Raw genomic sequence first — 27,043 nt, forward strand, 5'->3', positions numbered from 1 at the left:
TCAAGATTTGTGTACTGGGATTTAAGGCAGACACAGAGAAATCTGGGTCAAAATTAATCTTAAGCAGAAAAAGAAAATCCAAAACAGACAACTTTCTCCAGAGTTTTTATTTAAAGTGGGCAAAGAAAATATGTCAAAGAAACTGTCATTTCCCAGAAAAGTCATTTCCCAGAAAAGTCCATGACTTCTACATGGATTCTACCAACTGAAATGTCTGCTTAATAGTGACGATGGTGCTATTAGCAGGTGGGTGAGCCAGTTCCCAAGGTACACGTTCACTATCAAGAGCTAAGCACACCTGCTAACAACTCAGTCTCCTACAAACCTGATGTTTCTCCAGCAAAACAAATTAAAATTAAACCTAATGGTACTTCTGGCTGAGGCTCCAGAAGTCCCCAGGAGGGAGGGTGTTTGAGTGGAGGGGGCCTTGGCTCCACAGAATGGTGGCTTATGGATGCTTTTAAGACACTAAAGAAACCCACATGGTAAAAGGCTGGGTGCGGTGGCTCACGCCTGTAATCCCAGCACTCTGAGAGGCTGAGGCGGGCGGATCATAAGGTCAGGAGTTCGAGACCAGCCTGGCCAACATGGTGAAACCCCGTCTCTACTAAAAATACAAAAATTAGCCGGGCATGGTGGCATGCACCTGTAATCCCAGCTACTCGGGAGGCTGAGGCAGGAGAATCACTTGAACTTGGGAGACAGAGGTTCAGTGAGCCAAGATCGCACCATTGTACTCCAGCCTGGGCAATGGAGTGAGACTCCGTCCCAAAACAAAACCAAAAAAAAGAAAGAAAGAGAGAGGAAGGAAGGAAGGAAGGAAGGAAAGAAACAAAACCCACATGGTAGCACTAAGCCTAGGCGAGGACCCATCACCTTTAGGCTTAATGGGGTCTTGGCCTCCACAGCACCAGCAGAGGGCCTAGAGGTGAGACAGAAATGGCCGGCCAAACACACCCTTCACCCTGTTTACAACAGCCCAACTTCCCTTGCACGTATCCTCAAGGAGAGCAGCAAAACCATCTCTTCAAGCAATGCTTTCCTTTAGTTTATTGTTCTTCTTAATAACCAAGTAATCTGGAGCCAAGTCATTCCTCAGCCTTCCTCCTCCCTGCATCAAACTCAAGCTTCCTCCCACACCTCTCTCTCCAACTAAGATGCACAGCCTGTTCCCATCCCTCCTCTGTCCCTCTCTTCGTCACTGGCCTGTCCCCACCCACCCTGATGTTCTTTTCTCCCTGCCACCCACTTCCCACCCCTTACTACTCTGAGCCCCAGGCCTTGAGATTTTGCTGCCTGGACTGTAAATCTGGCCGAGGCTGAGAAGAGCAAACAAAGGAGCAACTGTGGGAACTGACAGCTCAAGGACTCTGGCATCAGGGTAGGCCCTTGGCTGACTTTCTCAGGAGGTGCTGTCAGGGCTGGTCTTCCCGCCGGCCACCACATACGTCTTAAAATTACAGAGGGTGTGAGTGACCCTAAGACGGTTCAGCAGGCACTGGAGGAAGGAGGCCTTTTCCAAGAAATGAAATGTGACAGAAATGAAAGCCCATGGACCACAGACTTGGCAACATTTGACATAAAATGTTATTGCTAAAATCCCTATAATTACCTCCCAAAATGGAACAGAATTGAAAAAAGAAGTAAGAAAGAGAGAAGAAGCGAGGGAGGGAGGGAGGTAAAGAAGGAAAGGGAGAAGGGAAGGAGGGAAGGAAGGGAGGGAGGAAAAGGAAGGAAGGGGTTGGAAAGGGAGAAGGGAAGGAGGGAAGGAAGGGAGGGAGGAAAAGGAAGGAAGGAGTTGGAAAGGAAGAAGGGAGGGAGGGGAAGAATGGAAGGATGGGGGAGAGGGAGGAAGTGAGGGAGGGAGGGGAAGGAAGAAGGGAAGGAAGGTTTACAGGTCTACAATTCTAGCTGTGCATAGAAAGTGTAGTCATGAAATGACTACTCCAAACAAGCATGAACCTGGGGCTCAATTCCAGGCTCATTTTAAAATCCCAGTTTCAGGGAACAGGACTCAGGTGGGAGCCACGCCTAAAAGCCTTCCACAGAGAGAGTGTGGTTAAGCGCATAGGCGTCGCTATCCTCTTCCTCCAAAAGCAGCTTGTCGATGGTCAACGAGCTGGCGGCTCTTCTGGGGTCTTCCATGTCCTGGAGGACTGGCTCTGGGATAGAGATGGGGAGCTGGACAAACTGGGGCCCAGGTAGGGCTGGGGCCGGAGGCTGGTACTGCAGGGTGGAGGTGGGTAGTGTGGAAAGGGGCTGAGGCCACGGGAAATAGGTGAGGGGTGCCTGGTGCTCTGGGCCCTCCAGCGGGGGCCCCACTGCGGGCGTGGCGGAGCTTCTTGTCTGTGACAGGAAAACACGTGACAGAGGGTTAGCAGCCCCAGGAGACCCAGCCACCCATCCTTGCCCTTAGAGGGGTCTCCATCTCCCCCTTCAACTCTGCCCTTTCCTGGTTTCTCACTTCATGGGGCTCCACCTCCTCCTGCTCAAAGTCTTCCCCAAGGGAGGAGCCAGGCTGACTTCAACCGCAGCCCCAACCCTGACCCTTCCTAGCTATATGTCTTTGCTCAGGCCACTTCCTGCTCAGAAGGCTCATTTTTCTCATCTACGAAATAGAATACAAATAGTAATGAACTCATTGGGTTAAGCCAATTAGAGAGGATTTTCCAGGTTTCGTTGAATACAAAATTCATTTCTATTTCAGAGATCTTAAAACATTAAAAATATATGCATCTTAAAATCTGTGAAAATACATGTTAAACCACAGCCTGGAAGCTGTATCTGGAAGGTGGCCACTGTCCTGCCCAGACACAAAGACAGTCCGGGCTCCACACAACAGCTTTGGAGGTCCCCTTGGGCCAACACAGCTCCATCACCTCCCACCCCTCTAGTGGTGGCCAGCATGGGGAGGCCTGGCCATCCCCAGATGGGGGAAGCACTGCTTTGTCAGCAAACTTGGCCTTCCTTCCTGCTGCTGCCTGGTGCCTTCCACATCCTCATCGTCCTCTGTCTCTGAGCTGATCTCCATGGCCATCCCACTTATGGGCACCCCCCATGACCCTCCAAGTGTTAGAGTCCTTCTCCTGAATGCTCTGCGAGTCATACCTCTCACCTGCACGGCGACTGCCCTCACAAACCTCAGATCAGGCCTGCAACAGAGGCGGGACCTGGATTCTTACTTTTTTTTCACACTTGAGGAAAGCAGATAGAAGAGGATGCTCTCTGCATGGATTCATGAGAGGGAGGCCAAAATCTCCCCCTACCATCCCTGTCTCCCCTGTCATATATCCCTCCTACTGTCACTGTGTCTTGACAGCAAACTGTTAGAATCATTTAGGGCAGGGCTTTTCTCAACCTCCTGGGGATCTTGTTAGAACGCAGCTTCTGGCACAGGAAGTCTAGAGTGGGGCCTGGGATTTTGCATGTCTAATCAGATCTCAGGGGGACTCCAATGTGGCCAGTCCAGGGACAAGAGTTTGAGTAGCAAGGCTTTAGGGTGTTTTTGCATAGAATGATAGAGCTGGAAATGGTCTCAGAGGCCTTCCAGCCTCCCGAAATCCGGGCTGAGGTGTACACCCCACCACAGCATAATCACTTCCTCTCCTTTGACTTAAGCCAGTGGTCCCCATCCCAGTGTCCTGAAACCAGACAGAATCCGGGAAAGCCTCATGATTCCCAGCTTTTCAAAAATCCAGATGGAAATTCTACATTTCCCAGTCATAAACCTGTAACTATAGGTTTCTTTGCTCGGGAATACAATTACTTCCACTCAGCACACAGCAGGTCTTATCTCTGCTGATCAGGAGTGTGGACTTACAGCTCTAGCCAGCTTTGATGACTTAATTTACAAAATGGCAAAACAAATAAATTAATTCTTAATGAATACTGTTTGTTTGATATACAGAACCTTTCAAAGCAGAAGGTGGGAATGATGAAAGGGGATAAATAACGAAAGGAATCCTTGGTAATGAAATGGGTGGGAGCCATGAGTCCTCCACCCACCACCCTCACCCCAGGCCTCTGACATGGAAATGAGTTGCCTGGGAGAGGTGTTGGATTAACTCCTTCTTATCTATCATCATCCAGGCTCCAAAATTGGTTTGCTGGGTAGGCAGGTGGACCTGGGAGGGAAGGGCTTCTGCAGGCCTTTCATAGAAGGTGCTTGGAGGCAGGGGCAGGTGCATCAGGATGACACTGGACCCTGGAGGGAAATGGAAGAGACAAGGTGGACCAAAGCAAGCACCACCATCGAAGGTGGGCTCTGGGACTGCTCAAGGCCCAGCTCTACTTCCCACGGTTTCCCTGGACTGGAGCTGGATACAGCTGTAACCACAGGTCTTTTTGCCCTTGAATACTTGCAAAATTCCCATTCCTTTAGTCGAACAGGAATCATTAACATAAATCTATTTCCCTTCCTTCCTTCATTCCTGGGGGAAGAGGCTCTTCCTTTCCCATCAAGCCCTTGGTTAATGTTAGCAGATTTTGATATGATGATAACTAATATATATTAGTGGTTTCTGTATGCCAGACACTGTGCTAAGCCCTCCACACTCATTATTTCATTTGATCCTGACAACGACCCTTTTCTTGGTATTCCCATTTTACAGATGAGGACACTGAGGCTCAGAGAGTTTTAAGTCACTAAACCCAGAGTCACATAGCTAGTAAGTGAAGGGACAGGGATTTGAACAAGGCAATCTGACAGTAGAGACAGAACTTTAAAAAATTACCCCACACATGGGTCTGACACCATCAAAAATATCACCTGTTGTTCAGCCTAGAAATCTTCTGTTAAACCCCATTATTAAGTGAACAATCACTCCCTAAGTTATCTGAATAGAAATGAAAGGCTAGTTCCAACACAAGACCCCATGTAGATCTCGCCTGGTACCACATTCACTAAAAACTTCAACTCAGAACCAAGACTCACTGCTTGCAGGGAAGCTGGGGAGATTTAGAACAGGGAATCAGAGAAGACCTCCCCAGTCCTGAGGAGCAGAAAGTATGACAAGAGAGGCTGCGAGACATCTTTGTGGAAGGTATCTCAGGAAATGAGAATCAGAGCAGGCCTCCATGGAGACCAAGGCGAGCTTTGATGACCTGATTATCTTGAGAATCAATAGCAAGGAAGATCAGGGTCGAGAAGTCAGCTCTGGTTATAAAAGGGTGCACTCAGCATGGGCAGGTGCAGTCCTGCCTTTGTGTGACATACCGTGACATTGGTGATGAGTGGCGGAGAGGCATAGGTCAACACTGAGGAGGGCCCCACCACCGTGTAGCTGGGGCACACGGGCTGCACATACATGTCAGCTGAGTAGGGGCAGCTGACAGCTTCATGGGGCACATACTCGGTGTAAGGTGTCCATGGGGCCAGGGGCTGCAGGGTGGCCGGGGTGGGCTGGGAGAGCCAGCCGGCACACAGGGCACCCTCCTCTGTCACTGCAGACACAGAACCTTCCATGTCCAGGCAGGAAGGACCTGTGGGAAGAAGGAAATTACAGAACTTCAGATGCCACCCAGATGAGAGGCCTGGGGGCCACCAGGGCTACGGGGCACTCTTACCCACTGTGGTGTAGGTCGCCAGGGGCTGATGGGGCAGCACCACCTAGAGAGGAGAGGAGAAGACCAGGGTCAATGTTTAGCCATCGTCAACTGGCCCTGTGCAGAGAACTTGCCCAGAGGGCCTCGGGGCAGGAGAATAGAAGATAGGAATCTCTCTGGTTAGAACAAAACATCCCACCCCGTATCCCAACCATCACCACCTACACTTGAGAGATTTGCGTTTCTATTTAGCAGGAAGTCTGTGCGCTCAGGGAGCTGGTGTCTTCTTCTTCTCAGGGGGAGCCCCCAACTCACACCAGGGTATGCAAGTCATTCGCTCACTCAGGCCTTGACAGTAGCTGTGTTCGGTGGGCCAGCTGAGCCAGCCCTGATCCCTCATCCCAGTTGCTCCACCCTAGCTCTATCCCTGGCAGCCTCCACCAAGGGACCTGCACTCCTTCCTGCCTGATCCTCTTGGTCACCTCCCAAGCCATCTGCCTGCACACACACACATTCTCACACAAACACACACACTCTCTCACACACATACTCTCTCACACACACTCTCACACTCACACTCACACACTCACACACTCTCACACACTCTCACACACACTCCCTCACACACATACATTCTCACACACTCTGACACACATACACATTCTCTCACACTATCACACACTCACACACTCCATCACACACAAACACATACACTCACACGCATACACTCACACACACTCCCTCACACACATACACTCTCACACACTGACACACATACACATTCTCACACTGTCACACACTCACACACTCTATCACACACAAACATACACACACGCATACACACACTCTCACACACACATACACTCACACTATCTCTGACACACACATTCTCTCTCACACACACACACTCACACTCTCACACACACAAACTCTCACCGCCGTAGGTGCAGGTGCTGCCCCACTGCTGGCGTGGCCTCGCTTCCTCCTCAGCAGTTCCTTCACTGGCTCCTTCACACGGACGCCCTGGTATGGCCGGGCCGGGGCTGGGGCTTGCTCCGGAGCTGTGGCTGTGAAAAGCAATGTCCCTGGAGCCCATGGTCCTTCTCAGACGAGCCCCCACCCCAAAGTGCTCATTTCCTCATGGATCTGCCTGCTCCCCTAAGTCGTGCTTGAACACGGAGAACCACGTGACACTTCCTAGAATGCCTCTCCAGTATTGTCACTCCTCCTACTCCCAAACCTTCTGTGAGTCCCCTGCACCCAGACAACGAAGGCCCAGCTCCTTGTCCTAGAATTGGACAGTCTTCAGAATGAGATCCGAACCCATTTTTCTCACCACTTTGCACACTCCCTACTACACAAACCCTGTCTCCAACCAGAAGGTCTGTCTGTGTTCTCTACGTGTTCCTGCGTGTCTCACCTCCTCATCTGTGGTTGAGGTTTTCCGTGGTCAGAATTCCCTCTCACTTCTTCCAACCTCTTGATTCTTGCTGACACAAGACAAATGCAACCCTCCTGCCTGACCCCTGCAGCCTGAGGAATTTCCACATTCTACAGCCTCTCAAACATTTCCAGATCTGATTAGTACTCATCATAGGTGGCAGTAGAGGACAGCCATAAGAGCAGGGACTCTGAGCCAGATAGCACAGGCCTCAAATCCTGCCCCTGCCACCACCTTCCTGTGTGATCCTGGGCAAGTTACTAAACCTCTCTGTGCCTCTTAATCTTCAGTTTCTTTATCAAAGGAATATTGAGAGAAGTCACTTGATGTGGGAAATTGGTAGAACAGTATATGCCTCAAATAAATTCAGGTACAGGGTAGGCATTCAAAAAAATTCAGTCTATTATGTAATAGTTATTCTTTTTGATGGAAGTGTCTTATACCCACAACTAGATTATAAACGTCTCAAGGTGAGTTATTGTACCTTATTTCTCTATGTCTTCCCAGTGGCATGCCCATGCGTTTTAAGCTCAGTTGATACTTATTGATTAATCGATTGGGTGATTCTTTAAGACACGCTGCCATTTGTCTTCCCTTCACCTCTCCTACACCTTTAGGATGGAGGCAAGTGGCTCCCAGGTTCTCAGTGACTTTCAGGGCATGGGACAATTACCCAAGGGTGATCCATGTACCCTGGGGCCAGACAGTGTCCACCTGCTGCTGAGGGAAGGTTTCCTTCCCCTCTTGCCATCAAAGCCAGGAAACCAAAGCATTGACCCAAATAAGAGCCAGCGCATAGGGCCCTTCCTGGCCTGGGAGAGCAATTGAAAAGCAGCCGTGGCTGGGAAGCAACAAGCTGCCCACCTAGACAGCCTGTGGCCTAGGGGTCCTGGGCTCTCAGAGAGCAGGCCTGGGTCAGCCAAGAAACACTAGACCTTAGGACTTCCACAGGCAGCCCATTATTATCCACCGATAAGGGCCCCAGGGACCTGGGCTCTGAATCAAAGTCCCGGAAGCCTAGGTATCTGTTAAACCCGGATCTGCAGCACTGCCCTGGTTGAACTTTGCTCAGTAAATACCCAGCTGATAAGGTCCCATGCCTGACTCGGCGCCAGACCCCCCTCCAGGCTCCAGCCACGAGCAAGGCCTGGCCTTGAAGCCCAGAAGGCAGAGAGAAGCTTGGGCAGAGGCAACAGGAAGTGGGAAATGAGTCCCAGGGGCAGATGTTGGGGGTCAGGAATCCCAGTATCTCAGGTGGACTTTAGACCCATCCTCCAAGGTCCCTCAGCTGGCCAGGTAGCAAATCAACCAGGAAATGATGCAATATACAGGTACAGGTCCTGCTCCAGGAGAGTCTGATTCTAGGGGGCTGATATAGGCCTAGGAATCTGTATGTATAAAAATCTCTCTTGGGAGGCTGAGGTGAGTGGATCACAAGGTCAGGAGAATAAGACCATCCTGACCAACATGGTGAAAGCCCATATCTACTGAAATACAAAAAATTAGCCAGATGTGGTGGCAGGCACCTGTAATCCCAGTTACTTGGGAGGCTGACTCAGGGGAATGGCTTGAACCTGGGAGGTGGAGGTTGCAGTGAGCTGAGATCACACCATTGCACTCCAGCCTGGCAACAGAGAGAGACTCTGTCTCAAAAAAAAAAAAAATCTGTCCGGTATTTCTGAAAATATACTGGGATTACAACTGCTGATAATCCATTCCTAATTTAACATAAGAATCTCCCGATAACATCCCAATAGGAGATTCATTATCCTTATTTTAACTTCCCCTGTCTGAACAAGAGATCTCTACTGGTATTCATTCATTTTTTCAAATATTTCTAGTGCCTAGGAGTACAGCACTGCACAGGACCCATGCAGCCCCCGCCCACGTGGATCTTGCAGTCTAACGGGGAAGACAAGCAACAAAAGTTACCAGCAGATGAATGCGTCACAACTTGTGAAATTCAGGCTGCTATAGGAGTGTCTAGCAGGGGAACCAGCCTGGTTCTGTGCCCCGGGGCCACCTGTGCACCTCCACCTTTGCTCTGAACACCAATGACAGTAGACTTGAGAACCACACATACCTGTATTCAAATCTGGGCTGTCACTTACTGGTGGAAAGTTCTTAGATTTATTTAATGTCTCTGGGCTTCAATTTCCTCATTTGTAAAACGGGAATAATAATTCTTCTCTCACACAGTGGTTGTGAGGATTAACCAAAATAATACATGGGGAGCTCCAAAGGCCATGTCTGGCATAGGGTAGATGCTCAATACATGTGGTTTTAATTATCTTCCTTCTGGCCATTTCCACCTTCCTTTTGGGGGGATATTATCATGTCAGACAGCTCTTCCTCCTACTGAGGCTAACTTATGGTAACACATGCCATATTTCCCTCCATTACCTTCTAATGAAACTCACATTTCTTAGTCCATTTACAGCTGTCTCATCTATAAAGTGAAGATCATAATGGTATGTATGTTGTAGGGTAATTTAAGATTTGCATGTGAAGTGCTTGGAATAGAGTTTGGCACAGAGCATTTAATACATGTAAGCTCCGATTATCATGAGTATTAGTAGTAATATTCCCTTCCGAAATCTGAGGACAGATACCAGGTGTCCCCCTAGGTCTGAAGGGACTTCTCATTCCTTCAGCTATTTCTAAATGACATGGTTTTAGTCTCCCCACCTTCCTTCTGGGTGAGTCACTCTTGCACAAGTTCCATTTGCCACTTTCCCTACTGCTGGGTGGTGCCCAGCGATGACCACAGGCCCCAGGTACAATCTGACGTGTCAGCGAACAGGGCACCTGCCCTGCCACACTCAACTCACTCTTTCTCAGGGTCACCCCATGGCCACGTCAGCATTTTTGGTTTTAATCTTTATGAGTACATAGTCAGTGTATATATTTATGGGGTACATGAGATATTTGGATACGGGCATGCAATGCACACTCATCACATCAGGGTAAATAAAGCACCCATCCCCTCAAGCATTTGTCACCTCTTTGTGTTATAAACAATCCAATTATACTTTTAGTTATTTTTAAGTGTACCATAAATTATTGTTGACTATAGTCACCCTGTTGTGCTATCAAATACTGGATCATATTCATTCTATCTAACTATATTTTTGTACCCATAAGTCATCCCCACTCCCACTCCCCCTGCTGCCCTTCCCAGCTTCTGGTAGCCATCATTCTACTCTCTATCTCCATGAATTCAATTGTGTGAATTTGTAGTTCCCACATACAAGTGAGAACATGAGAATTGTGTCTTTCTGTGCCTGGCTTATTCCCTTCACGTAACGTCCTCCAGTTCCATCCATGCTGTTGCACACATCAGTTCTGTTCACAACCATATCCTGCAGTTCACACTTGTCTTCAATTGGGTTCTCAGCTATTCCTTAGGCATAAAGTACAGTCTGAGGCATTGTGTACTCAAGAGAAAGTTGGGAAATGGGGTTACTTGGGGGGGTCTGAGCACTGTGGTCACCCTCTTAATTCAGCTGAGGAACAAGAAGGGCTCAATCCCATATGCACATATCTCAGACCATCTCAGAGACAGGTGTATGGCTCAGCCCCCTCTTGTTTGCATGTACACTTCTGAGGAAGGGCTCAGAGGCCTCCTGGTCCCAGTCCCTCCCAGGAAGTGGACACACCACACACTTGGCTGGAAAGGGACCAGCTGGCCACTTCCAGGATCTTGTCAAGAGAGGGCTTCCCGCCTCCTACTGTTTCTAAGTCAATGAACAAAGGGCGCTTGGTGGAGGTGCTGTGGACAGAGAGTATCACCCTCTAATGTCTGGACTTCCTTGGAACTCAGTGTCAACAGGTGTGCCCTGGCACAACAGACCATATGTGGAGCAATCTCTAAGTCCCCACCTCTTCCTATTGACGTTGCAGGACTCCCACAGCTCCCAAGGGTCTCCTGACTGCCCGGCACGTGTCCACAGCCAGCTGCCAAGGAATTCTGTAACTGACTCCAGCTGAGCAGGTAAGAAGGAGGGTGCTTCTCATAGTGACTTTGCAAAGTGCTCATGAAATATCAGAATCTGAAGCTTCAAGACGATTCCAAAGGAGCCCAACGGCCAAGTGTTTTTGCAAGTTGAAACTTGCAGTTGGTACCTTTCACACCAACCTATGTGCAGCAACAATAAACATTTTTAATTCCACAGTAAACACTGAGCTCCCTACTGCCACCAGCATGAGAACTGAGCCCACAAATACAAATTTGGGAGAGGAAAAAAGTTTGTCTAAAATCACGATTGCCTCACCTTGGGGATCCCGGATCCCTGAATTAACTTCAAAACAACTAAACTGGAATATGTAAAAGAAATATTTTTAACTTTTTAAATAATTTCTTAAAATCATAATAAAAAATCCAAAGAAAATAAACCAAGAGATTGAAATAATAAGATATCAGCAGAGAAGATAGAAGCCCAATTTCCCACAGTAGAGTTCTCCAGAGATTTTAATAAGCTCCCGATTAACTTGTAACTCCAAGTAGTTCACCCTCAAAGCCTGAAGCTTTCTCACCATTAATCCTGTGGTCTGAGGGCCTTTTAAGTCTCCCGTAGGTATCCAAGAGTCCATCACGGAGGAAAATCTTTCCACCTTAGCATGAGCCTCTCGGCCCTGATTGGAGATCTCCTTTTTCGGGCTGAGAAGTTCACCATATTGCCTTTCTATACCACTGGAAGTCAAGCCAATGGAGTTTGAGGGGGGAAAAAAATCATTTACAGAAAAACCATTAATTTGGCCCCTATAAGGGCTTCCCTTTTCCAAAATGAGCAATGAAACAAAATCTGTAGGTACAAAAAGTCAGCAGAGACTATTTCAGTTCCCCCTGCCACACACCCAGACATGCTCCACATCACAAAAATAAGAGTCCTGCAGCTGCTGTTCCACTGGAGAGTGCAGAGTATGAAAACTCAAGCAAACTGGTCACCTCAGTCAGCACCCTGGCTGCATGTGGACATTTGTGCCTGCTTTGCACCAAGCTAGGAACATATGGAGTGTACTGATTTAAATAAATATGGTGCTCCAGTTCCTTGATGAAAGTATAATAAAATATCACCCAGGAAACATGCAAAATTGTCAGCACTTGTTTATTTAATGGCACCTTGCAAACCACGTTCACACCACAGTGCAGGAGCTGCTCATCTAAGGAGCTAAGATCCTCCTGATGGCTCTGAGCTAAGCAAACACCTAGGGCCTGGTCAATGGTAACTTCTCTTCTGGGGCAACTTTAAGAAAGCCCATGTCAGAAGCCATTCATTCCCTAAAACAGCCTCCAAGGCACCCTTGAGAGAAGGCCCTTCTCCCAGCCATTGTCCTCTTGTGATGTCCCATGAGCTGCCAGGGCCAGGCACCAGGGTGGATAACAGTTAAGAGAGTTGCTCTAATGGCGAGGTGGGCTGCAGGATAAGCATGCATTTCCGTCCCACCATCTCACCTACTGAGAGTACTCTCCATTCACAACTGACTGGTTAAACCTCAAATCAGCAAGGCAGCACCACAGTAAGGGATGGAGCAGAGGAGAGGAATGTACCTTTCCTTATTTGATCAAGGCTTGAATCTGGAATTGCCCATCTGATCTAGCATAGGAATAACATGGGAATGATCTGTAGTTAGGCAGCTGGAGGAGGCAAATGGATATCCAGTTGTTTGTTCCTTGATTTAAGCAATATCTAATTTTGGCTTTTCAAGACCAAAGACAGCCTTATGAAAAACATAACTTTTCCTGAGACCATCATGTAAGGACCACTTTCTTGGAGGATGGACTCTTCAGACCCCAGCATTAGTTTTGTATTTGGGGTCAGACCCAACTGCCCAAGTTCCAAGGCTCATGGTGGCCTGGGGTGCAGCCTATGTGAGTGAGGGTAGCCCTAACAATGGATTCATGAGAGACATCACAGCCGGTCAAGAGGAGCTTTCTGGATAATGCTCAGCTTTGCTAACAAATGGCCCTCATGATGCAAGGGATTCCTTTATGAAGGACATTGGAGAAAGGGAGTGGTTGTTAGTATCAAGCCTGAGAAAGAAGTCACTTGGTCAATTTTTTAGGAACTTACCTAAACAACAGGTAAACCTTGTAGCCATACAAGGCCATTTTGCAAGATAAAAGCCCCTAGCCCAGAAGGACATGTGACACACCGTTAATAGTGACACACTGTTGATCACTCTAAGTAATCAATGGAAATGTCTTCTGCTGTTGAATCTTCAAGGAAAAAAAACCCCACTGAGAAGAAATATGATTTTCTCTTTATTTGTAGCAAAACTAATCAAACAATAGGAATTCAAGACTATGGCCAACAAACTTGCCCTGGCTTCTAACTGAAAATGAAGTCACAATAGTCGTTGTCACCTTTCACTTTCGTATAAAGAATTCTTTACATTTTCATAGAAGAATTAGCTGGGTGCGGTGGCAGGAGCCTGTAATCTCAGCTACTCAGGAGGCTGAGGCAGGAGAATCACCTGAACCCAGGAGGCAGAGGTTGCAGTGAGCCAAGATCGCACCATTGCACTCCAGCCTGGGCGACAGGAGCGAAACTCCATCTCAAAAAAAAAAAAAGAATTGTTTACATTTTCATGCAAAGAATTTTGTTTGTACTTGTGGCCCAAGGACTTCTAGAGAACATTAACTCCAGTTGGCTAAAGGATTATTCACATCTTTAACTGAAACACTAATGTGGGTGCTTTTCTTACAGTGACGGTCTGAGTCAAAGTTTTCAAATTTGTTCTTTCCATTCATGGACAATGGCTGATTTTTTTTCCAAACAGGAAGAAAGAAGTTGGGTTTTGGCCAAAGGTTGGACTTGACACACTACAGAAAGGCTTTCCCGCTCATTTACACTATATTTTAGTTGACCTTTGTTGTTGTTGTTTAATGTAGGCCAACAAAGAAATCCCATATGCATGTAAACGCAGACTTTCCATTCACTAACATTTGAACTGAGAGGACCCTGCAGCCAGGAATTATAAACACATCACTCATATATCCTGCAATCTGGATGATACCCAGGACAGAGGAGAAAAAGACAGCAGGGGGAGAAAAGTGACTTTAAAGGTGGTTGGAAGACATGAGAGAAAGGGGAACCATGATTGATGTACAATTTGATGTTGCCTGCAAGGCTGCTGGACAGCTGAAGAATAAGTTGTAATATCTTGCTTGGTAGGCTGGGATGTCTGTATCAGATCACAAAGATGGTGGCTGACCTCACGTTCTCTGGTCTGGGTGGAGAAGATAAAGGGACAGTGACATGTGCCCTCCCTGTGTCCTCATTCTAAAAGACTATTCCTTCCCATCAGCCCTGAAGATCTCACTCATCAACCATAGGCAGGTCCCCTGGGAAAGGCTGAACCAGGGTCCAAGGTCGCTGAGAATTTCCCCAGACCTAGGCAAGCCACCAGGACCTAGAAAGAAGAGCCCTGACAACGAGACCCAGGGGACACTCTTAAAGTATGTTGGAGGTGATAGCAGAGGGTTTTTCAGTCTTAGAGCCACAGAGCCCCAGACAAAAGTGGTCTAGGGGCCAAGTGATTCCTACTTAACGGAGGTCATAGCCAACAGGAAATGGACCCCCAGGGCAGTCACAGGGATCCCTCTAGGTTGTATTAGGCTGAAGTCAAGATCCCACTGACCCACAGAAGACCACCCTTCTCCACCAAGCTCAGACCTGAGCATTTACACCCTAAGGCCTCAGGATTACTTGGATTGTCCCTAAACTTCTGGGTGTCCCGCCCCACAACCGCAGGTAGGGGCAGCCAAAGGCCTTGAGTGCGAGAGGTTTCCACGTGGCAGTGGCCCTCTAACCCTTCCCTCACAGGCAAGACTCCCAGGGATCCTTTCCCCGGCGCTCTCCGCACCTTCCACACCACACCTCCCTTCCTCTGAGCCTCCTGCAGATCAGGTCAAGTACAGAAGGCTGTTTGTACCCATTCTCTGCTCCCAGGGACTCAGGTCTGTTGAATGAATGGGTGGTAAAGGTCCATGTGTTTCCTGGTCACATTCTTAACTCTTGGGAGCTCTGAAATCACCACACTCCTATTTGCATGATGTTCCATAGAGATTTTGACACTAATGATTGCAGATAGAGGCTCAGTACAACGTATTCCTCTTCCGCTCCCTTCCTTTACCGAGAAGGAAATTGATGCTCAGAGATGTTCAGTGACTTGCCAAACGACTACACTTGTAAGTAACAGTGTCCTCAACCAAGCCCAGGACCTGTGATTCCAAGTACACTCCACTTCTGCCTCACTGCCTGCCTTGTCTCTGCCCGGGCAAGTCCCTTTTTTTTCTCTGAGCGACACTGCAGGTTAATCATCAAATGATTCCTGGCCCCATCCTAACCTTCCTTGCTCCAGTTAAAGTCTGGGCTTGGACTACCCTGATCCAGTCTCCCTCAATTGCCAATTTCCCCAAGAAATGGTGTTGCCCAGCCAAGAGAGGAGAGATCTGTCCACGAGAACCTTGTCAGCAGCCTTCTCACATGAGGAGTGACGAGAACTGAGAGACCCAAACAATTCCCCGCAAGGTTTTATTTTTGGTATTTTTCGACTGAAATGACAGCGGACAGGTCCACCTGAGAAGGCAGCTGCATCTGCCTGCCTTTTACAGAAACTGGGGTCACCGGAGCAGAAAGGGTTCCCATCTCAGATACATTGTGTCCCAGGGTAGGGGACAAGACCAAGAGACCCCTGGCAGAGCATTCACTGAACAAGTACTTGCTGAGCAGAACAGATGAGGTTCTTGGCCTCTTGGAGCTTACAGTCTAGTCTAGTGGGGTACACAGACTTTAATCAAATAATTGCACAAACAAATTTAGAATTACAAACTGTGACAGAGCTGCATCTGCCTCAGAACTGAAGTGGTTCTGGCTTGTTTGGTTGGTTTCCACCTACACCTGGTTTAATAAGGCTTGAACAAGCAGCAAACTGGGGCCCCAAGTCTGTAGAGACTGTATAGAGGTGAGTGCAAGAGATATGACTGTTGGGTCTCCAGTGCAGAGGGGCTGGTCTGGGGCCAGAGACTCAGGCCTCACCATGAGCAGACCCTTGTCCCAGACACTCTAAGTGGCAGGTCCTGAGTGAATCCTAAGGGTGTGTCACTAGCTGGTCCTATCCTATCTTGGCTGATCGGCCCACCAAGAGAAGAGGAGTCCAGGGAACTCAGATTCTAAGATGGAAATCAGTAGGTTTCAGAGCTTCCATACTGAGTCTCGAGCGTGACTTGCTAAGATCCAAATCTGCAGAGGCTTTTGTGCCAGGCTAGAGCTACCCTTGATGAAGTCATAACCTGCCTCCAACTAAGCGAGGGCCCTCTTCAACTGGGAGAGGAAGAAGGACCCAGTGCAACACTAAAATCCTTGTCATTGAGAAGCAGTGTGGTACAGTTTGGGACTAGACCTAGTTTAGAAAGCCTGTTATGTTGCTTATCACCTGTGTGACTCTTGGCAAATCACTTAACCATTGTGTGCCTCAGTTTCCCCATCTGCAAAATGAAAGTAATAATATCCATCTCAAAGGGTAATCATGAGAACTGTATGAGATTAACACAATGAAACACCTGGTGCATAATGAGCTCCCAACAAATAGCCCTTTCTGCTTGATCTCAGCCAACAATCCATGGCCCATCTGTCATCAGAGAAGTAGCCTTGGTACAGTGACCCTAACTTGCCTCCATTCAGCTACATCCTGATACTGAATGTCTCTGTCTTCAGCATACCCAGGGCCTTCTGTTGCCTGCCAGGCCTGTCTCTACCTGCCTTCATTATGCTCCTGGAATTAATCCCTCAGGTACCTGGAATCCCCAGGCAGCAAGATACCCCTACTTAGGAGACAGGGAAGCCAATGATGCTGCAGATGGGCTGGTAAAAGACTTCGCTTTCGTACAGCAATCCTAGACAGGAGACGCCAAACCCTGGAAATGGCCTTTTATAAAGATACGATGAGCTGAGCAGAAGACTTCTTTCTTCAGAAGTCACCAGAGGATTAGGTTTGCAGCAGATGTGAGTTTTTAAAGGATGACTTCAGAAATGAAAAACCTTGGATATTTTTGAATGGCAGCGATTAGGTTTGCAGCAGATGTGAGTTTTTAAAGGATGACTTCAGAAATGAAAAACCTTGGATATTTTTGAATGGCAGCGATTAGGTTGCAGACAGAGTATGATGGCATTCCCTTGTCCTGACCTCAGATGCAGCCCCTTAAGGAACCTATATGTATCTCCTAAAGGCCAGGGACACAGCCATGGCTGAGGCTATGTTGTAGATACTCCCTTAAGGGGGCTAGAAACCTAGGAGCACATATCGCATATGGAATAGAAATGTGGCAATGGGCAAGGGAGGGCTCTTCAGTGCCCATAGATGGGAGTTTTATCACCTTGTAGAGCAAAGCAGATTCCTGGATTACATATTTGGCATTGCCTCAAATTTGCTGAGAGTGGGGCATCAGGAAAGAGAAAGGGCCTAAACAGAGCTCCAGACCTACCGTCCCAGACCAGAAGGTGAATGAGGAGAGTCCACCTACCCCAGTGGCCACCCCAATTCTATAGCAAGGCAGTACCATAGTGAGGGATGCAGCAGAGGAAAGGGCTGTCTCTTTCCTTATTAGATCAAGGCTTGAATCTAGAATTGCCCATCTGAGCTAGGATGGGAATAACCTGTGGTTAGGCAGCTGGAGGAGGCAGATGGATATACGATTTTTTGTTCCTTGATCCAAGCAATATCTAATTTTGGCTTTTCAAGACTAAAGAGCTTTACTGAAAAAACTTAACTTTTCCTGAGACCATCATGTAAGGACCACTTTCTTGGAGAATGGACTCTTCAGATCCCAGCATTAGTTTTGTATTTGGGGTCAGACCCAACTGCCCAAGTTCCAAGGCTCATGGTGGCCTGGGGTGTAGCCTACGCAAGTGAGAGTAGCCCTAACAATGGATTCATGAGAGACATCACGGCCGGTCAAGAGGAGCTTTCTGGATAATGCTCAGCTTTGCTAACCAATGGCCCTCATGATGCAAGGGATTCCTTTATGAAAGACATTGGAGAAGGGGAGTTGTTGTTAGTATCAAGCCTGAGAAAGAAGTCACTTGGTCAGTTTTTTAGGAATTTACCCCCTCCTTATTCACAAGCGACCCACAAAGACCGAACACATAGTCTTCACAGCTTCAAAGCTTGATGAAGACCAATGCAATATGTTTCACAGCCACTCACTGCCACTCTCTGTGACCAGCTAGCAGGAATCTTGCTAAAAAGAGGGGTAGATTTGCCAGGTCAGGGGGATCCAGCTGTAACCTGAAGAACCCTGGAATATAGTTATGGTGCCTGCAGGTGCCAACAGAGTGAGAATGGCAGGGAAATGTGGGGGAACATGAGCAATCAGAGCTCCAGATAGCCCCCCAAAACTGCACCATTTTTATTCTTATACTGAAGTTCTACAGTAGATTTGGTTTGAATAAGGGAGTTTGTAACAAAAATGTTAAAGACATCAGCCTGAAATCCTTGGATTTTCTTCCCAGTGCTAATATTTTATGTCCTAAGATACATCTGCACACCCCAGGATCTAAGCAAGAAGTCTGATTACCATCTATTCTTCAGGATCCAAACCCAATGCTATATGTTCCATGACACCTTCCCTGATTCCATCATCCCCACCTTCTGCTGAAGATAATTTATTTCATTGGTTGGTTTCTCTAGCTGGAAATAATTCCATTATTGGATGGATGCCTAGAGGGATGCATACCTGCATGGGATGATGAATAGATGGTTGATTTTCCTTCTATACCTTTCCTTCCTGAATTGGTGTGCCTTTCATCCAACATTAAGACTTGTTTCTATTGTCAACTCTCTTGCCTCTCTTCTTTTCTTTCCTTTCTGTCACCTCAGCATTTCCTAGTCCTGGAAAGTTCTAACAATGTCCTGTAGGCTTGCTGTCTTCCAGTGAAATGTATGGCTCTTTCTAGTGCATTAAAAAGTAATTCAGTTTAAGACTGGTCAAATCCTTTTTTGTCCCAGCACCTGGTCTGAGAATGATTCTGGTTTATAATCTTTTGGTGACCAGCTCTTCCCAGAAAGTGGTACTAATGAAACTGTTACTAAGAAAAGGAGGCCACACATTGTTGTTTCAGTTTTCGGTATCTATTTCTTGCATATTTCAAGTGTCATTCTGCTCACAACTAGATTACAAACACTCAGTCCAATCTTGTGAATTAAAAAAACAAACACGAGTTTGCCAGTCAGTACAAGTCTTGCCTCCACCCTACCTTACAAGGTCGGTAGGAAAATTGTGACGCGAGTTCCAAGTTTGATCACAGAATGGTCAGATTAATCATCAGAAGTAACCATGATCACTAACCCACCACAAGTTACAAGACTGGAGATGTGTGCCCTGCCATTTCACAAGAAATTCAGAACTCAGAGGACATACAAATTGTAATCTAAAATTAGCCGGCATAACCTTTGTCTTCAGAGGTAGATTGTGACAGAATGGAAAAATAATAATAGCAACTAATATTTATTGACTGTTTACTTAATGCCAAGCACAGCAGAAAACCCCTACCACAATCCCATAAGGCAAGAGTCACACCTCTGGTGCATGCCTATAAAGAAATGGTGGCAGAAGGAGGAAAAAGGACTTGCCAGTGTCACACAACCAGTAAGGCATAAACCTAGGACTCAAACTCAGATCTGCCTGCCCCAGAAGCTAAGCTTTAACTACTAAAGGCAAAGAAAGAACAGAAGTGTCACTCTCTAACTCAAAGTTAAACCCTACTCTCTACATCTTACTCTCCACACCCCACCTAAACACACACAAATACACACACACACACACACACACACACACACACAGAGAGAGAGAGAGAGAGAGAGAGAGAGAGAGAGAGAGATACGAAGGAGCAGCCTGACTTTTCCAAAGTCTAGAAAGTTCAGAATCAAGGAAGTGCCACGGAGGCAGAAGCCTTGGCTCCCAGCAAAGGCTGCCTGCTACATCGGGCTGTCTACTAAAACTGCCCAGAAAAGAGTAGGGCTGGGTTATTTGGGGGCAAACTCTAGGTCCTTCTCTGAGCCTTTTATTATAGGTAAAATATCTTCAAACTGTCCCCCAGAGGAGGCCCAGCAGCAAGCAGAGACCTTGTTTTCTTCAACAGGTAAGCTGAAGTAAATGTTAAACAAACAAAATGGGTTCTCATGGTATGAACTACCATCTGCAGGGCTTTTTTTGCCATTGGTCCCTTATCTGACATGGAAGGCCTGTGCTTTTACCAAGAATACTTCCTAAGCACTGTGAGAGAGACAGGCACTGTGGCAGGGAGACAGGACAGCTTAGCAGGCCAACACTTGAGGTCTGTTCACATGAATTTTGCTTTGTAGGAGAGTTACTAACTTAATCTTCATGATTCAGTTTCCTCATCTATAAAATGAACCTTACAACAGAATCTGCTTCATGGAGTTTTTATGAGGATTAAATGAGATAATGCACTCAAAGCATAGTGAAGACTGGCAGTTGTTACACTCAACATCCACCTTCCCTTCCTTTCTAACAGCCCCTGCATTATGGAGGGTGGCAATGTGCCCAGCTAAACAATTATGCTATTCTCCCTTGTAGATAGAAATGGCATCAGATGTCAGCAGAAGTTGTGTGTTGGGAGGGAGAAGGGGCAGCGATCAGGAGGCATGATCTTTTGCTATTCCTTTTTCTTCTTCTTGCTTGTCCGAAGATGTGATGCTCACAGATGTAATGGCTGGAGTTAAAATGGCAACTATGAAAAAAATCTTGAGGACAAGAGCCACATGCCAAGGATGGCAGATTAGAAAGAAAAAAGGAGCCTGGGATGATGTTGGCACTGTGAGACTCCATAAGATCCTGAACACCCTACTGTGGACTTCTTTTATGTGAGAGAAAGGACACCACTGTCTTATTTAAATCTACGTTATTTCAGGTCTCTTCACCAGCAATCAAATGTAATCCAAACTGATCCAACAGAACATTTTGTATACTGCATAGCACCAAATAAGTTCTCCATTCCCCAGAGATGTTTGTTTATCACTGTTAAAAGGATTGAGCATTCTTCTGCTCTTAGCAATGCCCAAAGGTTTATTAGAAGCCATCCATTTCAACCTCCAGGTCAGCAGTTCTCAGCCTTCTCACCTGGGAGCCATTTGCAGCTCTCCTTCAATGCCCAAGACAATTTAATCAGAAGCTCTAGGTTGAGATCCAGGCATCTGTGTTTCTTAAATCTCCTCAGAGCATTCCAGTGTGTAGCCAAGGTATAAAAACACTGCCCTAAGCAGATAGAAGAATCCCATCTATTAAATTAAGGACTTCTGATTTTAAACTTTTATTTTTTGTATGAACACTCAGGAAAACTCAGCAATTAGAGCTGGCAAAGAACCTCAATCAAGTTCAATCTCCAGGAAAATTAGCCAGGAAAAGGCAAGTTCCATTCCAGCACTAGAACATTTGAGACCCAAAGTGGTTAGGTGGCTTGCTTAAGGTCTCTCATCTAATTATCTGTAGAATGGAAAGTAAAACCCCTGGCTCCTGCCTACAAGTGCTTTGTCCCCAGTATCACACAAGCGGGACAAGAGGGTTTCAGAGAAGGCCTCCCCATCCCAGGTAGGCTCACTTTTGTCAAGCAGTTCTACAAAAATGAGAAAACTAGAGTGTTACTAAGCATTTCATAAAGGTGAGAATTATGTTAATGTTCATAATCAATTAGCCAACTTTGGTTTGGTTGGCTCAGAAGAAGAAATAGGTGGACATCTTCATTAAGTGGGAAGATAAACTACTTTAGAAAGATGTCAAAGGGGGAAAAAACACTTTGTAATGGGAGAGTTAAAAGCAAATATTTATAAGACTTCTTTATGAATTAAATGTCCACACATTTAATGAACAGCTGTAGGCAAACTTGATTTTTTTTTTTTTTTTTTTTTGGTTCCTCATGAAAGAACAGAATCTCAAGTGTGAATTGGGAGAGAGCTTTCAAAACTTCTGAGTCAGTAACTTTGGGGACAAATCTGGCATTTTCTTTAGTAAATAAATATAAGGGGCAGGAAGTAAAATATCCATCAAGAACATCATCTGCTCTTTTACCAATTAAATCTGTGTATTTGGTTGATGTTTGTCCTTTATTTCACCTCCAGACGGTGCATGTGAATTTGTGTCTCTCTTTTGGATTCTACTTGCCCTTAACAGCAAGAACTGCTTAATTGGCCAGGCGTGGTGGTTCACACCTGTAATCCCAGCACTTTGGGAGGCCAAGGCAGGTGGATCACTCGAGGTCAGGAGTTCGAGACCAGCCTGGCCAACATAGTGAAACTCCATCTCCAATGAAAATGCAAAATTAGCTGGGCATTGTGGCACGTGCCTGTAATCTCAGCTACACAGGAGGCTGAGGCAGGAGAATCACTTGAATTTGGAGGCAGAGGTTGCAGTGAGCTGATCTTGCACCACTACATTGCAGCCTGGGTGACACAGCAAGACTCTATCTCAAAAAAAGAACTGCTGAATCAATGGAATCAACTTGGTAAGAAGTAAAGGTGCTCACTAGGCTTATTAAATAAGCAAAGGTTGTAACATAGAATAGAAATATTAGAGGTTGTCCAGAAACCTGAATTACCTCTCATTGTAAGTTGTGCTTTAATTTATGTAGGAGATAGGCTTCCAAAAATTATATGCATAGTACACATTTTACTTATCTTTAACTGCCTCCCAAACAATACTGGCTCTTTAGTGGAACCCTAGAGTACATCTGAAGAGCAGAGTTCTATGTTGATGAGAATTTTAAGGCCTTAATTTTTCTGTTTGCTAAATCTCTGCTCTGTTCAAGTTGTCTGAAAGCAAAGGCATATCCATGACATAATAATCTGATACGAATTATTTCCTTTTCCAAGGCCAAGTCCACAGGACACCAAGACAATCAGCCAGTCCAAAGAAAATCAGTCAAGCCTGCCTTTCATTAGCATGTAGATTGTTCCCTAATACAAACAACAACAATAAAAAGCAACTGTCCAATTTGTTCACTTTCTAACAAATGGAGTTCAGTTTATTATACACAGTTCTATCACTTTTAAGGAAGAAATTCAATCAAATCAGTTTGGGGCATTGTACAAATTATTTAATGAATTGGCTGCAAGTTTTATTTCCCATTGGTGTTGGCAATGTACAACCCCAGGATACTGAGTATCTTTTTTTTTTTTTTTTTTTTTTTTTTTTTTTTTTTTTTGAGACGGAGTCTCGCTCTGTACCCCAGGCTGGAGTGCAGTGGCACGATCTCGGCTCACTGCAAGCTCCGCCTCCCGGGTTCATGCCATTCTCCTGCCTCAGCCTCCCGAGTAGCTGGGACTACAGGCGCCTGCCACCACACCCCCAGCTAATTTTTTTGTATTTTTAGTAGAGACGGGGTTTCACCATGTTAGCCAGGATGGTCTCGATCTCCTGACCTCGTGATCTGCCCGCCTTGGCCTCCCAAAGTGCTGGGATTACAGGCGCCCGCCACGGCACCTGGCCTGATACTGAGTATCTTAAGGAAATGAATGCCTGAAGAACCAAGCAAATCATCTCAGACCAGAGGTTGGCAATGTTTTTCTATTATAAGCCAGAGAGAAAATATTTTAGGCTTTGTATGCTGCACAGTCTCTGTCACAACTACTCAACTCTGCAAAAGCAGCCCTAGACAATATTCAAATGATAGACATAGTTGTGTTCCAATAAAACTTTATTTACAAATGGAGTGGCAGGCCTGATTTGGCACAGAGGCCATAGTTTGCAGACCACTATTTTAGACCCTTGGAAAATTTTGCAATATCCTATCACCCAAGAATATTTAGACTGTGGCTTTTTAACTATTCTAATCAAAGTGTGGAAAAGAATATATGAATTTAACATAACACTGATCACTCAAGATGGGCCCACAGAAGGTTTCCAGGACGGAAGGTACTAACTCACCCCTACCACTACTTATCAGGAAACTTGCTATCATTTTACCTACATTCTCTACTTTAATTCTCACAAAAACCTTGGGGGGCAGACATTAGAATCCCCACTTCCCAGATAAGGAAATGAATGGAAATTTCCTTCTCGCAAAGAAAGAACTAAGTTGCACAGGCAACTTTCAGACCTGTCTCCCTCCAAGGTTCCTGCTATTTCCACTACACTGTTACTAGCTGGGGAGGGATGGTAATTCTTCACATCTGCACCTGACCAGCAGGTCCAAGTCCAGAACCCAGGGAGAGAATCTACAGATGGAGTGACTTCTTCATCCAATTGGCCCATCAAGCAAATCTCAAATCCATTGGTTGGAGCTTGAAGATTTCTACTTCTCTGTGCCAGCAGTTCTGGGCTTTGTCACGTTATGCTCTAATCTTAACCAAAAGCCGGGGTTCACATTTAGTCCACAAACTAGGGTCATGGGCTAGGTAGGGAGGAGGTAACATTCACAAAGTGAATGTTTTCTTAACCCTTTCCAGAACCCCATAGTACAGTCATTTCAGCTCATGCCTTGAGGGTGTTTTCTGAAAAAAGAAAGTGCCCTTTCAGCACTCTTGGTGTCTGATTTCAAACCCTGCCCTTCCATCGGGTGACTCTAAGTGGGCTGACATGCTGCCCTGTTTTTACTGATTTTCCCACACGGTTTAGTCACCCAGGTGCCCTCTATACCACAGGCTAAGGGGGTGGGTCCAGAGCCCAGGGTCTCTCCTACTTTTCCTTTAAGGCTTAAAGGACAATTCAAGATAATTTTGATTTGTGTTCATCTGAACATGTGGAAACATTCACCCCAGTTATTCCATTGATGAGCTTACAATGTGGTCTCCCTTACAATGGAGTTTTGATCTATCTGACTGGTCTCCAGGGTGTGAGCAAGAAGCATGCCCTCCAGCATCCCCTTTAAAAAATTTGGGGGACAGGTGCAGTGCCTCACACCTGTTTGGGAGGTCAAAGCGGGTGGATCACTTGAGTCCAGGAGTTCGAGACCAGGCTGAACAACATAGTAAAACACCATCTCTACTAAAAATACAAAAAAAAAAAAAAACAGCTGGGTGTGGTGGCGGGCACCTGTAGTCCCAGCTACTAGGGAGGGTGAGGCGAGAGAATCACTTGAACCCAGGAGGCAGAGGTTGCAGTGAGCCGAGATCGCGCCACTGCACTCCAGCCTGGGCAACAGAGCAACACTCTGTCTCAAAAAACAAACAAACAAACAAAAAAAGTCTGTTCATCTCTTAGAAGGAATTAGAAATGAAAAAATGTACTACGGAACCAAGAGGGGAGAATATGGCAGATGGTGAATGCAGGGAAGCAACTCATATCTCAGAGGCTGATGCAGACAGAGCAATGAACATGACTTCGGTGGCACCTCACTTACTAAGGATAGATCCTCAGTGTGGATATGATTTTTACCCCCACTTAACATACAAAAAACCTAAGGATTGAGAAAAAGGAAAGTGACTTGCTCATAGAAGGTAGGAGCTGAGGCAAAACTCCTTCCAGGGGCTCACACAAAAATCAAATGATTCAGCCCTGAGTGAAAGGGCACACAGATGCTTAGGAGCCCCCAGTAAAAAGATGAATGCCCACCTGCTCTCATCCACAGAGCACTCACAACAGGGTCAGCTGCCATTGTCCCAGAAAGGATAGGCTGCCGCTGCTCCATCGCCTGTTGGGAAGAGTTGCGTGCCAACAATTCTTGAATATTCCTAGTTATCTTGGAAGGAGTCCATAACTCTCAAACCCAAATTAAGCTCATTTCTCTTTATTTCTTTAAAAAATTGACCTTTTGATATCAAACAATGGTGGGTCTTCACAACCTGAGAAATTTTGAAATCACTCTTCTGTGTTACTTGTTAATCAGCTTAATTCCAGAGAAATTTACATAAGACATAAAGCAAACAATAAATTGGTGATGACAGTGTCACATTTTAATCAATGAAGTTATATTTTCCGAACTTTAGTGGATCCAATCGAGTATCTTTCCATAAAATAAAAACATTCCCTAATATATCTTCTTCTGTAAATCTAGATTCTCTTATATTAAGCTTGCTTGAGGCACAGCATACTTAAATTAATTAAAAGGAATTTTAAGGAACCAAGAATCTTTAAGAGAAAGACAGAGCAATTTTTGGTCATTCTTCTTGCTTGAGGAAGTATAGAACTAGCCCCAATAAGGTTCAACTCTCAGAAGCTGATGAGTTGACGCTGTTTACCTCGTGAAAAGAATGTTGTAAATAATCTGTATTATTTCAGTTATTAGTAAGGTAAGTCGCTGTTTGGTCCACATAAAGGAAAATAAAGTTCACAATTGTTCCATCCAACTCCGGGGATAAAAATCAAGGCCAAAGATAAACCCACTGCATCCTTTGCAGTGGGATGCACAAGCCTTGTCACAGAAGGGGAAAAAGAATGACGAAAGGCAAGACAGTGGAGCGAGTGAGGACACGCTTCACCAAGCCAGGTCTCCACTCCTCCCAGGGTATCCACAGGAACAAGTCACGCCCTGGCAGACAGCTAAGTCACTCAGCTAGAAACAGGCCCAGGGAATTCAACAGAAGGCTGAAGAGCCACTGCTTATGGAAATAAAGCCCCTCCTGTAAAGAACTGCATGGCTTTTCCCTCCCAACCCCAAACCCATCCCACATCTGGCTTTTGTTGTGTGAATCATAAACTGCCCTTTCTTCACCACAGTGATTCATGCACAGAAGCGGAGGTACCCTGAGCCGTCCCACCTGGGAACACTAGTTCGTTCCCCTCCAGCCTGGAAAATCAGCATCACCTCTGACAGGCTGGTTTCTCCACCAGGCTCCATCCCGCCCACCTCCCCCCTCCCTGCTCCGGGGCTTGGAACCCAGACCCCCTCCCCCCGTGGCCCCATCACCTCCACCACCAGCTCCCCAATTCCAGGCCAAGCTGTGATCGCCCTGCCCCGCTGGCACTCGCTTGGGTCTGACAGCCACAGCCAAACCACTTACGTTTTTGCCAGAGCATGGCCTGTGACAGGATGTTGCCTTTTCTCTTTGAAGCCGACAGTTTGGCTTCTTTAATGTGAGACCGGGGTGTGTTTTCCTCCA

The 27,043-nt window shown here is 46.3% G+C and overlaps 1 protein-coding gene across 1 annotated transcript; it reads right to left on the reverse strand.

The window, feature by feature from the left end:
* Window positions 1–101: 101 nt before the first annotated feature.
* On the reverse strand, window positions 102–27,043 carry POU2AF1 (POU class 2 homeobox associating factor 1). The gene is made up of 5 exons (XM_003805431.5): window positions 26,945–27,043; window positions 6,481–6,611; window positions 5,566–5,608; window positions 5,216–5,481; window positions 102–2,346 (listed from the first exon to the last, which is right to left on the reverse strand). The coding sequence occupies exons 1-5, from the start codon at window positions 26,958–26,960 to the stop codon at window positions 2,032–2,034; spliced, it is 771 nt and encodes a 256-aa protein (XP_003805479.1). The 5' UTR covers window positions 26,961–27,043; the 3' UTR covers window positions 102–2,031.

The sequence above is a fragment of the Pan paniscus genome, chromosome 9, assembly GCF_029289425.2.
Source record: "Pan paniscus chromosome 9, NHGRI_mPanPan1-v2.0_pri, whole genome shotgun sequence".
Taxonomy (NCBI): Eukaryota; Metazoa; Chordata; class Mammalia; order Primates; family Hominidae; genus Pan; species Pan paniscus.

What these genes read in the sequence shown, in the direction of transcription:
- POU2AF1 (XM_003805431.5), bottom strand. An exon ending in GGCGACCTACACCACAGTGG is followed by an intron (nt 5,482 to 5,565) that starts GTAAGAGTGCCC and finishes TTCTTCCCACAG; the next exon opens with GTCCTTCCTGCCTGGACATG. An exon ending in CACTCATCACCAATGTCACG is followed by an intron (nt 2,347 to 5,215) that starts GTATGTCACACA and finishes TTCCTGTCACAG; the next exon opens with ACAAGAAGCTCCGCCACGCC.